The sequence below is a fragment of the Bos mutus genome, chromosome 4 (assembly GCF_027580195.1).
Source record: "Bos mutus isolate GX-2022 chromosome 4, NWIPB_WYAK_1.1, whole genome shotgun sequence".
Classification (NCBI taxonomy): Eukaryota; Metazoa; Chordata; class Mammalia; order Artiodactyla; family Bovidae; genus Bos; species Bos mutus.
Window position 1 is genome coordinate 74686492 of NC_091620.1, and position 12991 is coordinate 74699482.

At 39.0% G+C, this 12991-nt stretch overlaps 1 protein-coding gene across 4 annotated transcripts in view; it reads right to left on the bottom strand.

Annotated features, from left to right (window-relative positions):
• ARMC10 (armadillo repeat containing 10) overlaps positions 1-12991 on the bottom strand; it is a 123625-nt gene that overhangs the window by 60543 nt on the left and 50091 nt on the right. For 2 of the 4 annotated variants that reach the window (XM_070369663.1, XM_070369664.1), the window contains exons 5-6: positions 4146-4217; positions 3065-3292 (exon numbers count right to left, since the gene is read on the bottom strand). In XM_070369663.1, the coding sequence (XP_070225764.1) occupies positions 3065-3292; positions 4146-4217 (300 nt within the window). Of the gene's footprint in view, positions 1-475; positions 3293-4145; positions 4218-12991 lie in introns of those variants that run through there. The other 2 variants (XM_070369665.1, XM_005895253.3) reach the window with 2 other exon arrangements.

Genomic DNA, 12991 nt, shown 5'->3' on the forward strand with positions numbered 1-12991 from the left:
GTCAGCAAGATTTATAAGTATTCTATGTTTTACATGAGTGTGATGTCTTATATTTTTGTATCAAATGACCCTTAAGCACGGTTCTCCCGTTAATAATTAAGCCAGTGTGGGATGTCAGTGGTTAAAGAGAGAGTGATTTCGTCGTAGACGGGCTCTGCAGGCGCTTGGTGACTGTGACCCTTCCTAAGGGGGAGAGCCGAGCAGAAGCCTGTTCTGTCTTCCTGATCAAGTCTCAGTAAAATGAATTTTATTCATACAAAATAATCAAAGTACAGGTTTTTCTACACCAAATGCTACCCAGGCAGTGCCCTGTAATATATGCACGTTGGCCACTCAGTCTGAACTTCAGTCCTGCCTCCACCGTGGGCTCTCTGTGTGCCTCAGTGTCCTCACATGCGACAAGAGGACGACTCCCACCTACCTCCAAAACTGAACAAATAGTAGTCATAGGTAAAATAGATTTGAAAGCAGAAAACAGGCTACTGCTTTTGATATATTTTGATATATTCAAGTATATATAGGGGCAGTAAAACATTGAGGACTGACAACTTTATCTCCTGCATTGTGTAAATTTGCAGTTACAGCCAAAATAAATGTAAATGATCTTTATAAAAATGTCAGTATTTCTAGCTACAAAGATGCAGCAAATCTGTTAAGGGGAAATGTATATGTAATACAGGTGAATGTATATGATTTGAGGGCACTAAAGCACATAAAATTTCCCCCTAAAATAAACCTTCAGAAAAACAAAAACAAACCCAACACTTTCACTCCAAAGGAATATTTCGCAAGCAGACAGGAGTCGCGATGTCAGGCTTATTGGTGGATTAGCTCTGGCTCGGGTTGCCCTAATACTAGCCTGTGCTCTGTGTCACCTTCCTCGCTTGCACGCCAGACTGAGAATTCATCTCTTGCCTCATCTCTGTGAGGCAAGCCGTGCACATCTTGCTGAGTTATTTTTTCTCCTTGAATGGCCTTAATTGTTTTCACGTGTAGTGTTTAACTGACGGTCTCCAAGCACTGTAATTGGACCTGCCTCATTTTTCTAGGCTTCCTCCATGCTTTAATTTTTATCAACATTAGCACTCTTTCCACTTTGGCATTTTGTTCCTTCGGTACATTGAGCTTCATCTTTCCTATCTTACATTTTGAAGGGTTTTATGTGCAAACAAAGACAGATTTTGAAAAATTAGACAAATCCCCTCTGTTCCCTTCAGTTTGATGCCTTTCATTTGTCTCATCCTCTAAGTCAATTTCATTTTTCTCTTTGATTAGCCAGCATCCATACTTAGCTCTCATAATGTACAGCTAGTTGATAATTTTCATCATATACTGAATGTTTCCTACTGTATAAAATATTTCTCCCAAGTTTCATTTCTGTATCAGTATAACCCTGAGAAATAACTAAGCATGTAAGATTTTATTGAAATTCACTTCTCCTGTGGTCAGAGGAACACTTTGATACTCATTGCCCAAGAGGGTGGGGCTGTCAAATAGGACCAACTGAAAAAGTAAGATGTGCCCTGCCCTACAAAGGTAAAAACCTAACTGTGCATTTTCACTGTGTAATTCTCTCTAGATAGTTAATGACTTCCCCCTGCCGATTTTCTCTAGCAGTTTGACATTTCAAACTCAATGCTCTGATCTCCAGGAAATGTTGTGTGTTCGAGGAAGAGAATAGGTGGAGTTTTAGAATCCAGTGCTGCTACAGCACATTAAAATCTAATCTTGATTTTTAATGTGTGTACATTTAGAAAATATATTTTCATTAAATGAGGAAGACTACACAAAATTGTTATAAAGAAATGTGCCTTTCAGGGAAGTAATACGTTTGCATCACTGAAAATGATTCTTAGCTCTCGTAATGTACAGCTAGTTGAGAATTTTCTTCATGTACTGAATGTTTTCTACTGTAAAAAATATTTCCCCCAAGTTTCATTTCTGTATCAGTATAACCCTGAGAAAGCACATTTTTCTGTTTGAGGATTTGTAACTTCCTATGGAAATCTATGTATTTAGAAATGAAATTCAAAGTACTCTTGCCTTAAATATATGAATAGGAAACCTTCTGCTTGCAAACTGATTTACTTAATAACTAAGCATGGTGGTGGTCATGAACTTGAATATTATAAAACATGGGGATGTGGGGTGGAGAAGAGGAAGTCAAATATAGCAAACTGTTACAGTAGCTTATGGGACAAAGATACTATTTAAAATAACTGCTGAGAATTTTTATCTTATAATTTTAGTTATGTAAAATATAGATGAAAATTAATGAATAAAACTTTTCACTTAAAGGGAGAAAATAATCTTGCCACTTTTTTCTACTAAAAAAAAACAAAAGAACCTATGAATTTTTACTGAGCATAAATTTTAAACACTAGATAGACTAAGCACCTGTACAAAGTCGTTTCCTCCCTCTCCAGTCCTACTCTCAGGAGACGGGGTTTCATTCTAGATGTACCCAAAGGCCTATACAGGAACGACAGAAGCATTCTGTTTCGAATGATGCCAGTATGTTATACACAGTAAACAGGAGTGGGTATTAGGAAACATTTTTCCTAACGGTTAAAAGTTTTCATGGTCTAAAAATAGATTCTATGATTAGAACAGACCTGAGTGGCTGGTGGCCTTGGGAGCACAGGATCTCATCGCTACTAGAGGAACAGGGTCCTTCCTGGGGCAGTGTTGCTGTCCCGGTGGAGCAACTGCAAATCCCTTTGGACAAGGGAAGGGGAGCTGACATACAAAGGGTCACTGTCGCTCCGTGTGGAGGGAATAGCTGAAGTAGCTTAGCAAAAAGCAAAATAAAAACAGTTTCAGAACAAGCTCTCATATTCATTTGGTATCAATAAAATGGTCCAACACAAACCAAAGACCACGGCAAGCTGTAGCTGTGTTGAAGATGAAGTGTATTTACAGTACATGATGTTTACTGTTTAAATTCAGCAGCTGAAAGAATCTGTTTGTGAGGAAGGTGAGAGAAATTTCTGTGCATTACTTCTGGACTGCATTACTCTGGAAAAATATGACCAACCAGTTAGAATTTTGGTATCATTGTTACCTTCTCCTTCACGTCTGCATCATGGTGATGAACTAAAGCTTTCATTTTCTGGGCGCATTCTTTTCCATACAACAGGGAGAACAGTGAACCTTCAGGGAAAGTTGGCTGCGCAGCTAAACGGTGCTCTTCGTTGAGGCAGTTAGTTATGTTCTGAAGCAGTGTGAGAGCTCGAAGAAGAATCTCCTTCGGTACATGGCCATCAAGAAGTGAAAGGAATGATGAGTCCACCTGAAATAGGAAACAATGAGAATTAAAAATATACGAAAACATTTTCCATGGGTCTTTTCACATGTACTGAACACATTTTAAAAATCCTGTTGTAGAAAACTATCCCTGAGACAGCATCACATAATTGTGTAAAATCTTCAGCACCCCTGTATCGTATACCAAAGGAAACAGGAGGTTTTGTGTCTTAGCTTGAAAATACTATTTTCTTGAAATCCTACAATGTAGTCATTTTTCCTCTTTAAGATCCATCATATATGGTCATCATGGAAACTTATTAGGTGCCAGGTATAAGGCCGAGCAGATAAATAATAAAACGGTCCTTTTTTTATAGGATATTCTATCATAGTACAAACTGTGCTTTCTTCAGAATACCACAGCTTTTAATTATCTTGCTCATTTCTTACATTTTCTGTCTCCTCTACCTAGACTGTAAGCAGACAAACACCACGTCATGCTGTTCTCACTGCTATATCCTAGCACTCAGCTGGCATCAGGCGCATGGTGGTGCCTCCGTGAACACTAGTGTCTCTGGATACTGAGATACACTGAGCATTAATATTAATAGATCAAGTATAAAATGTGTGATAAGTACCCCAAAGTGAACAGAGACATAAAAATTACCATTTATTACTACTAGGGAGACCTTTCCAAAACAGTTTTCAGAAGTAAAACATGGTCATTACAGAAAATTGAGGCAATTCATATAGGCAAAGAGAACCAAAACAGAAGGAAAAACCGCCTCTAATAGTGCTCCTCAGGGAGAATTCCTGTTAATACTTTGGGATAAATCCTTTCCTTCTAGATCTGTCTGTCCAAACTGATATACAGACAGCACAAATATGCAGGTACTTACTTGAGCATCAAGAAGTCGATCTGTCATGGCTGGATTTTCAGACAAATTCAAAAGAAGCTTCAAAACTTGAACCTGAAACAAGAAAAATATCAAATTATTTCAGACAACCAAGCGTGGATTTTCTCTACCTGACATGCTATCTCCCAACCATGTCCATATTTTAAAGTCCTGCCTGTTCTTCAAGGTCTGATTCAAATTCTCTCCATTGCACAAAGTCTTCTCAATTCATTTTACTTAAAAAGCTTGGTTTTTCAATTATACTGATAGAAAACAGTGAATGTCTTCACTTCCCACCACTGGCCCACACAAATACCTAACCAGGGTAACTTTAACATGTTACATAAATAATCTTTATTATGATTACTGTTATGTAAAATGTGATCTTTGGAATAAAAAAGCCATCTCTCAAACTTCAGTTTATTTCTACTTAAAGTATGAAAATGTAGTGAAAGTTTGGTTATGAAGACTTACAGTAGGTGCTTTTTACTAGCTTTCTGTGATTCCTGGTGCATACTGTTATATGAAAAATGTTATAATCTTTTAAACAGACAATGATATAATCAGCAAAAACACATTAACAACTTACACTGGACTAGCTAAACTGCTTGCATTCTTTTTTTGGCGTTTCATTTTTAATTGGAGGATAATTGCTTTACAGTGTTAGCGTTGGTTTCTGCCATACATCAGTATGAATCAGCCATAGGTATACACATGGCTTCTCCGTCTTGAACCTCCCGCCCCGCCCCACCCCCTCTAGCACGTCACAGAGCACTAGGTTTGAGCTCTGCATCATACAGCCAATTCCCACTGGCTATCTAGTTTACATAAGATAGTGTATATGTTTTCAATGCTACTCTCTATTCATCCCACTCTGTCTTTTCCACCCTGTGTCCACACATCTGTTCTCTATGTCTGTATCTTTATTGCTCCCCTGCAGATAGGTTCATCAGTACCATCCTTCTAGATTCCATACGCATGTGTTAATATATGATACTTTTCTCTTTCTGCCTTCACTCTATAATAGGGTTCACCCACCTCATTAGAAGTGACTCAAATGTGTTTGTTTATGGCTAATATTCCATTGTACATATGTTCCACAGCTGCTTTAGCCTTCTGCTGATAGGCATCTAGGTTGCTTCAATGTTGGAGCTATTGTAAATAATGCTGCATTTCAGTTATGGTTTCCACAGGGTATATGCCCAATGTGGGATTGTTGGATTATATGGTGGTTTTATTCCTAGTTTTCTTTTTTTAATTTTAGGATAATTGCTTTTCAGAATTTTATTGTTTCCTGTCAAACATCAACATGAATCAGTCATAGGTGAACATATGCACTCCTAGTTTCTTTAAGGAGCAGAACTTTCCCTAATCTCCTTGCCCTATGGAACCACTGCTGGGAAAAGAGGATATGCTGCTGCCGTGTGGACACTTCCCATAATTACAATGGGAAAACCCAGGGCTGAGGGGAGCTCTATAATTGCAAGGCCTGCAGAGCTATTAATGAAACCTGCCCTGGAGAAATGTGCTGTGGTAAGCAATCAAAAGAAAATTCCAAATAGGCTCAAATTTCAGGCCACTTTAGGAGTTAAGTTTTACTCACAACACTCTTTTAAGAAATGAACCACATAAGAGGCTGCTCACCATCACTCATTAGTAGAGAAATGCAAATTGTCACTACAGTGAAGGATCACCTTGCACCATGGTTAAAAACTCTCAACAACAACCGTCAGGGAGGGCGGGGTGAGAAGGAACCTCCCAGCCTGTTGCTTAGACAGTAACCTGGTGACAGCCACAAGGGAAGACACTACGGAGGTTCCTCAAAAAATCAAGCAGAGCTACATCTGATCTGGAACCTCACTCCTGGATATGTGTCTGAAAGAAACTAAAGACAGAATTCATGCACAACCACCCCAAAGGGTATTTGAGGAGAAAACCAGATTTTGAAAAGTCTCATGCAGCCAAGTATGCACTGGACAAGAATGTTTCACATCCAACAAATGGAAGCAAACAAAAGGTTTACCGAGAGAGGCATGGGTAAAGAAGTGACACGTACACAACACAATGTGACTCAGCCAAGAAAAAGAACGATTACTGTGATTTTCAGGAACACAGATAAAACTAGGGGATAATAAAAGAAGTGAAGAAAGTCAGAATCAGAAAAATACAAATATCAAATATCACTTAAAAGTGGAGTCTAAAAATACACACAGTTTACTTGAGAAAACATAAGCAGACGTGAGTTAAAACACATACTAAATGAGAAGGGGTAAGGGATAAGTTATACAGTTTAGATATGACAGATATAATCACTCCATATGAAATAGATTATCAACAAAGACCGAGGTGTAATAAGGGAGTTCAACACTGTAATAAGCTATATGGGGAAAAAATTCGATTGTGAGTCGATATGTATATATGCAAAACTGCAAATACATTTTGTATACCTACAGCACTCATTACCTTGTGTATCAATGTTAGTACAGTAAGAAATACAAGTGAATTTAAAAACAACAAGGGTGGAGACAAGCTTTCAGTCTGTGTTGTCTTTCCACTTTATAATTCAACACTGAATCAGGACTTTCACTGAGGCTCTGGTTGCTTTAAATAACCACAGTTGGGCTGAGGAGGGCCTGCCGTTTTGTGGCGTTTTGTGGCCGCCGTTTAGATCAACAACGTTAACAACAGAGCTGAGTGGTGGTTGATCTTCCCAAGGCCTGCAGGGCTCTACACCTGTTCTCAAGAAATGCCCTGGGGTAAATCAACAATAGAGCATTGAAAAAGGCAGACGTTAAAGGAGCCGATTTCAAGAGGTAAATTTTATTTACACTTCATTAAACATAAGCACATCGAGAGATACAGAACATCACTCATTATTAACATACACACACTAATGTATATTGACTAGATAAAAAGGAGCTACTGAATAGCACAGTGAACAATACTGAACACACTAATAATCTATATGGGGAAGAACCCAAAAAAGAAGATTCAGCTCTATGTACAACTGAATCAAGGTCCTGTACACCTAAAACAAACACAACACTGAAAATCAACTCTACACCAGTGAAAAAGAAAAATTAAATGGGTGGGGGTGGGGGGAGGGTGCCACGAAGAAATGCTGTCACCCTGTGGCTCTTCGCCCTAAGGGAAACTGTAAACACCCGTGCTGATGGGCAATTAATATTCACAAGGGGCAGTCAAGAAAACCACCTGCCCTCAAGGTATATCCTGGGGTATGACATCAGAAAAGATTTCAAAACAGGGCAGATGCTCAAGAACCCAATTTCAAGAGCTGTTTCACTCACCTTGTTTACAAAAAGAAAAGACATCAATATTGCTAAATATTAGAGAAGTGCAAATCAAAAGTAGAAACAGATTTCCTCACACCATTCACAGTGGCCATTGTCCAAAAGACAATGCTGGAAACGGTGTGGGAAAATGGAAAGCTCCTGCACCCGTGGTGAGAAGGTAAATTAGTAACAGCCACGGTGGGGAACAGCGTGCAGGTTGTTTAATAAATGAAAAGGGGGATGAAATTAGAATATTCACTAACATACAGAAAAATAAACTCCAAACATATTAAAGACCTCAACAAAAGGATGAATGCTATAGAGCTCTTGAGGAAAATACAGGCAGAACATGCTTTGACATAAATTTCAGAAAGTTCTTTTTTGATTCACCTCTTAGAATCATGAAAAATAAAAATAATGGAACCTAATTCCACTCAAAAGCATTGGCACAGCAGAGGAAAACATAAATACAACAGACAGACAACCCTTAGAATGTAACTGATATTTGCAACAAAGACACCCATGAGGGATTTATCTCCAAAATGTACAGTTTATGCACCTCAGTATCAGAGAAACAACCCAAAGAGGGGCACAAGATTTAGATGAACATTTCTTCAAAGACATGGAGATGGCCGTTAAGCACATGAAAAGATGCTCAGCATTTCTAAGTTATTGAAGTGAAGTCACTCAGTCGTGTCCAACTCTTTGCGACCCCATGGACTGTATAGTCTACCACACTCCTCCGTCCATTGGATTTTCCAGGCAAGGGTACTGGAGTGGGTTGCCATTTCCTTCTCCAGAGGATCTTCCCGACCCAGGGATTGAACCCAGGTCTCCCGCATTGTAGGCAGACGCTTTAACCTCTGAGCCACCAGGGAAGTCAGAACCGCAAATCAAAAGTACAATGTGATAATCACACAGTTCAGAATGGTCATCATCAAAAAAATCTACAACAATAAATGCCAGAGAGGGTGTGGAGAAAAGGGAACCCTATTACACTGCTGGTGTGACTGAAAGTCAGTAAACCCACAGAGAACAGGACAAAGGTTCATTAAAAACTCAACGGAGAAGTATCATAGGACCTAGCAATCCCATTCCTGGACATAGATCCAGAGAAAACTATAATTTTAAAAGACAGATGCATCATACATCATGACCAAGTGGGCTTTATCCCAGGGATGCAAGGATTCTTCAATATTCACAAATCAATCATGTTAATGTGATAATGTGATACACCACATTAACAAACTGAAAGATAAAAACCATACGATTATCTCAGTAGATGCAGAGAAAGCCTTTGACAAAATTCAACATCCTTTTATGATAAAAACCTCCAGAAAGCAGACGTAGAAGGAACATACCTCAACATAATAAAAGCCATATATGATAAACCCACAGCAAACATCCTCAATGGTGAAAAATTGAAAGCATTTCCCCTAAAGTCAGGAACAAGACATGGATGCCCACTCTCACCACGACTATTTAACATAGTTTTGGAAGTTTTAGCCACAGCAATTAGAGAAGAAAAAGAAATAAAAGGAATCCAGATTGGAAAAGAAGAATAAAAACTCTCACTGTTGCAGATGACATGATCCTCTACATAGAAAACCCTAAAGACACCACCAGAAAATTACTATAGCTAATCAATGAATATAGCAAAGTGGTAGAATAAAAATTAACACACAGAAATCCCTTGCATTCCCATACACTAACAATGAGAAAACAGAGAAATTAAGGAAACAATTCCATTCACCATCACAATGAAAAGAATAAAATACTTAGGAATAAATCTACCTAAAGAAACAAAAGACCTATATATAGAAAACTATAAAACACTGATGAAAGAAATCAAAGATTACACAAATAGATGGAGAAATAAACTGTGTTCATGGATTGGAAGAATCAATACAGTGAAAGTGAGTATACTACCCAAAGCAATCTATAGATTTAATGCAATTCCTATCAAGCTACCAATGGTATTTTTCTGAGAACTAGAACAAATAATTTCACAATTTGTATGGAAATACAAAAAACCTCGAATAGCCAAAGTATCTTGAGAAAGAAGAATGGACCTGGAGGAATCAACCGGCCTGACTTCAGACTATACTACAAAGCTACAGTCATCAAGACAGTACGGTACTGGCACAAAGACAGAAATATAGATCAATGGAACAAAACAGAAAGCCCAGAGATAAATCCACACACTATGGACACCTTATCTTTGAAAAAGGGGGCAAGAATATACAATGGAGAAAAGACAATCTCTTTAACAAGTGGTGCTGGGAAAACTGGTCAACCACTTGCCAAAGAATGAAACTAGAACACTTTCTAATACCATACACAAAAATAAACTCAAAATGGATTAAAGATCTAAATACAAGACCAGAAACTATAAAACTCCTAGAGGAAAACAGGCAAAACACTCTCCGACATAAATCAAAGCAGGATCCTCTATGAACCACCTCCAAGAATATCAGAAATAAAAGTGAAAATAAACAAATGGGACCTAATTAAATGTAAAAACTTTTGCACAACAAAGGAAACTATAAGCAAGGTGAAAAGACAGCCTTCAGAATGGGAGAAAATAATAGCAAATGAAACAACTGACAAAGAATTAATCTCAAAAATATACAACAGCTCCTGCAGCTCAATTCCAGAAAAATAAATGACCCAATCAAAAAATGGGCCAAAGAACTAAACAGACATTTCTCCAAAGAAGACTAACAGATGGCTAACAAACACATGAAAAGATGCTCAACTATCAAAAGATGCTCAATTATCAGAGAAATGCAAATCAAAACCACAATGAGGTACCATCTCACACCAGTCAGAATGGCTGCGATCAAAAAGTCTACAAGCAATAAATGCTGGCGAGGGTGCGGAGAAAAGGGAACCTTCTTACACTGTTGATGGGAATACAAACTAGTACAGCCACTATGGAGAACAGTGTGGAGATTCCTTAAAAAAGTGGAAATAATGGAAATAGAACTGCCATATGACCCAGCAATCCCACTGCTGGGCATACATACTGAGGAAACCAGAGTTGAAAGAGACACACGTACCCCAGTGTTCATCGCAGCACTGTTTATAATAGGCAGGACATGGAAGCAACCTAGATGTCCATCAGCAGATGAATGGATAAGAAAGCTGTGGTACATATACACAATAGAATATTACTCAGCCATTAAAAAGAATATATTTGAATCAGTTCTAATGAGGTGGATGAAACTGGAGCCTATTATACAGAGTGAAGTAAGCCAGAAAGAAAAACACCAATAGAGTATACTAACACATATATACGGAATTTAGAAATATGATAACGATGACCCTGTATACGAGACAGCAAAAGAGACACAGATGAACAAAAGAACAGTCTTTTGGATGCTGTGGGAGAATGCGAGGGTGGGAAGATCTGAGAGAATAGCACTGAAACATGTATATTATCATATGTGAAACAGATCACCAGTACAGATCCGATGCATGAGACAGGGTGCTCAGGGCTGGTGCACTGGGATGACCCAGAGGGACGGGATAGGGAGGGAGGTGGGAGGGGGGTTCAGGATGGGGAACACATGTACACCCATGGCTGATTCATGTCAATGTATGGAAAAAACCACTACAATATTGTAAAGTAATTAGCCTCCAACTAAAATAAATAAATTAAAAATAAAATAATAGCAAATGAAGCAACTGACAAAGAATTAATCTCAAAAATATACAAGCAGCTCCTGCAGCTCAATACCAGAAAAATAAACGACCCAATCAAAAAATGGGCCAAAGAACTAAATAGACATTTCTCCAGAGAAGACATACAGATGGCTAACAAACACATGAAAAGATGTTCAACATCACTCATTATCAGAGAAATGCAAATCAAAACCACAATGAGGTACCATCTCATGCCGGTCAGAATGGCTGCGATCAAAAAGTCTACAAACAATAAATGCTGGAGAGGGTGTGGAGAAAAGGGAACCCTCTTACACTGTTGGTGGGAATACAAACTAGTACAGCCACTATGGAGAACAGTGTGGAGATGCCTTAAAAATGTGGAAATACTGGAAATAGAACTGCCATACAACCCAGCAATCCCACTGCTGGGCATACACACTGAGGAAACCAGAGTTGAAAGAGACACATGTACCCCAGTGTTCATCGCAGCACTGTTTATAATAGCCAGGTCATGGAAGCAACCTAGATGTCCGTCAGCAGACGAATGGATAAGAAAGCTGTGGTACATATACACAATGGAGTATTACTCAGCCATTAAAAAGAATACATATGAATCAGTTCTAATGAGGTGGATGAAACTGGAGCCTGTGATACAGAGTGAAGTAAGTCAGAAAGAAAAATACAAATATAGTATATTAATGCATATATATGGAATCTAGAAAGATGATCCTGTATGCGAGACAGCAAAAGAGACACAGGTGTAACGAACAGACTTTTGGACTCTGTGGGAGAAGGCGAGGGTGGGATGATTTGAGCGAATAGCATTGAAACATGTATATTATATGTGAAACAGATCGCCAGTCCAGATCCGATCCATGAGACAGGGTGCTCAGGGCTGGTGCACTGGGATGACCCTGAGAGATGGGATGGGGAGGGAGGTGGGAGGGGGGTTCAGGATGGGGAACACATGTACACCCACGGCTGATTCATGTCAATGTATGGAAAAAACCACTACAATATTGTAAAGTAATTAGCCTCCAATTAAAATAAATAAATTTAAAAAATAAAATAAAGGACAGATGCACCCTAATGTTCACGGCAGCACTATGTACAATAGTCAAGACATGGAAGCAACCTAAGTGGATGAGGACAGATGAATGGGTAAATAAGATGGGACACATACACACCAGCAAGAAGGAAGGACAACTACACTTAATACTAAGTGAAATAAGTGAGTCAAGGAAAGATAAGTATCATATGATACCGCTTGCAGATTGATTCTAAAAATGGATACAAATGAACTTCTTTACCAAACAGAAAAGGCCTCACAGACATAGCAAAGCACCCTATAGTTACCAAAAGGTAAAGGTGCTGGGAAGTAAGAAATGAGCAGGTGGAGATGGACATACTCTTTATAATAAAAAAGCACCCACTGTAGGATGAGGACTCCTACTGGTCAACATTATATAATAAACTGTATGGGAAGAAAACCCGAAAAAGGAGATGTACATGTCTATGTATATGTGAACCATGGTGCTGTACACTGAAAACAAACAAACAAACCCTGCAACATTGTAAGTCATCTATACACCAATACAAAATACAAATTACACAAAGAAAATGCCGACTCTATTCCCCTTGGGCCTTGGTGACTGGGGCTGCTGTCACATCCCCAAAGCCTGGGCAGGCTTGGTTCCCAAGGATGGACTGACGTGGGGCTGATGGTCTGGGGAGGATGTGCCAGCCAATGAGCCCTGCCCCATGGACCTGCTGTGCTTGTTTCCCTCTGCACAGGCCCACAACCTCCAGATCCAGGTGGGTCCTCCTGCAGCCAAACTATGGCTGCTGCACCCAAAGGATGGTGGAGCCTCTGGGTTGGAAGAGCTT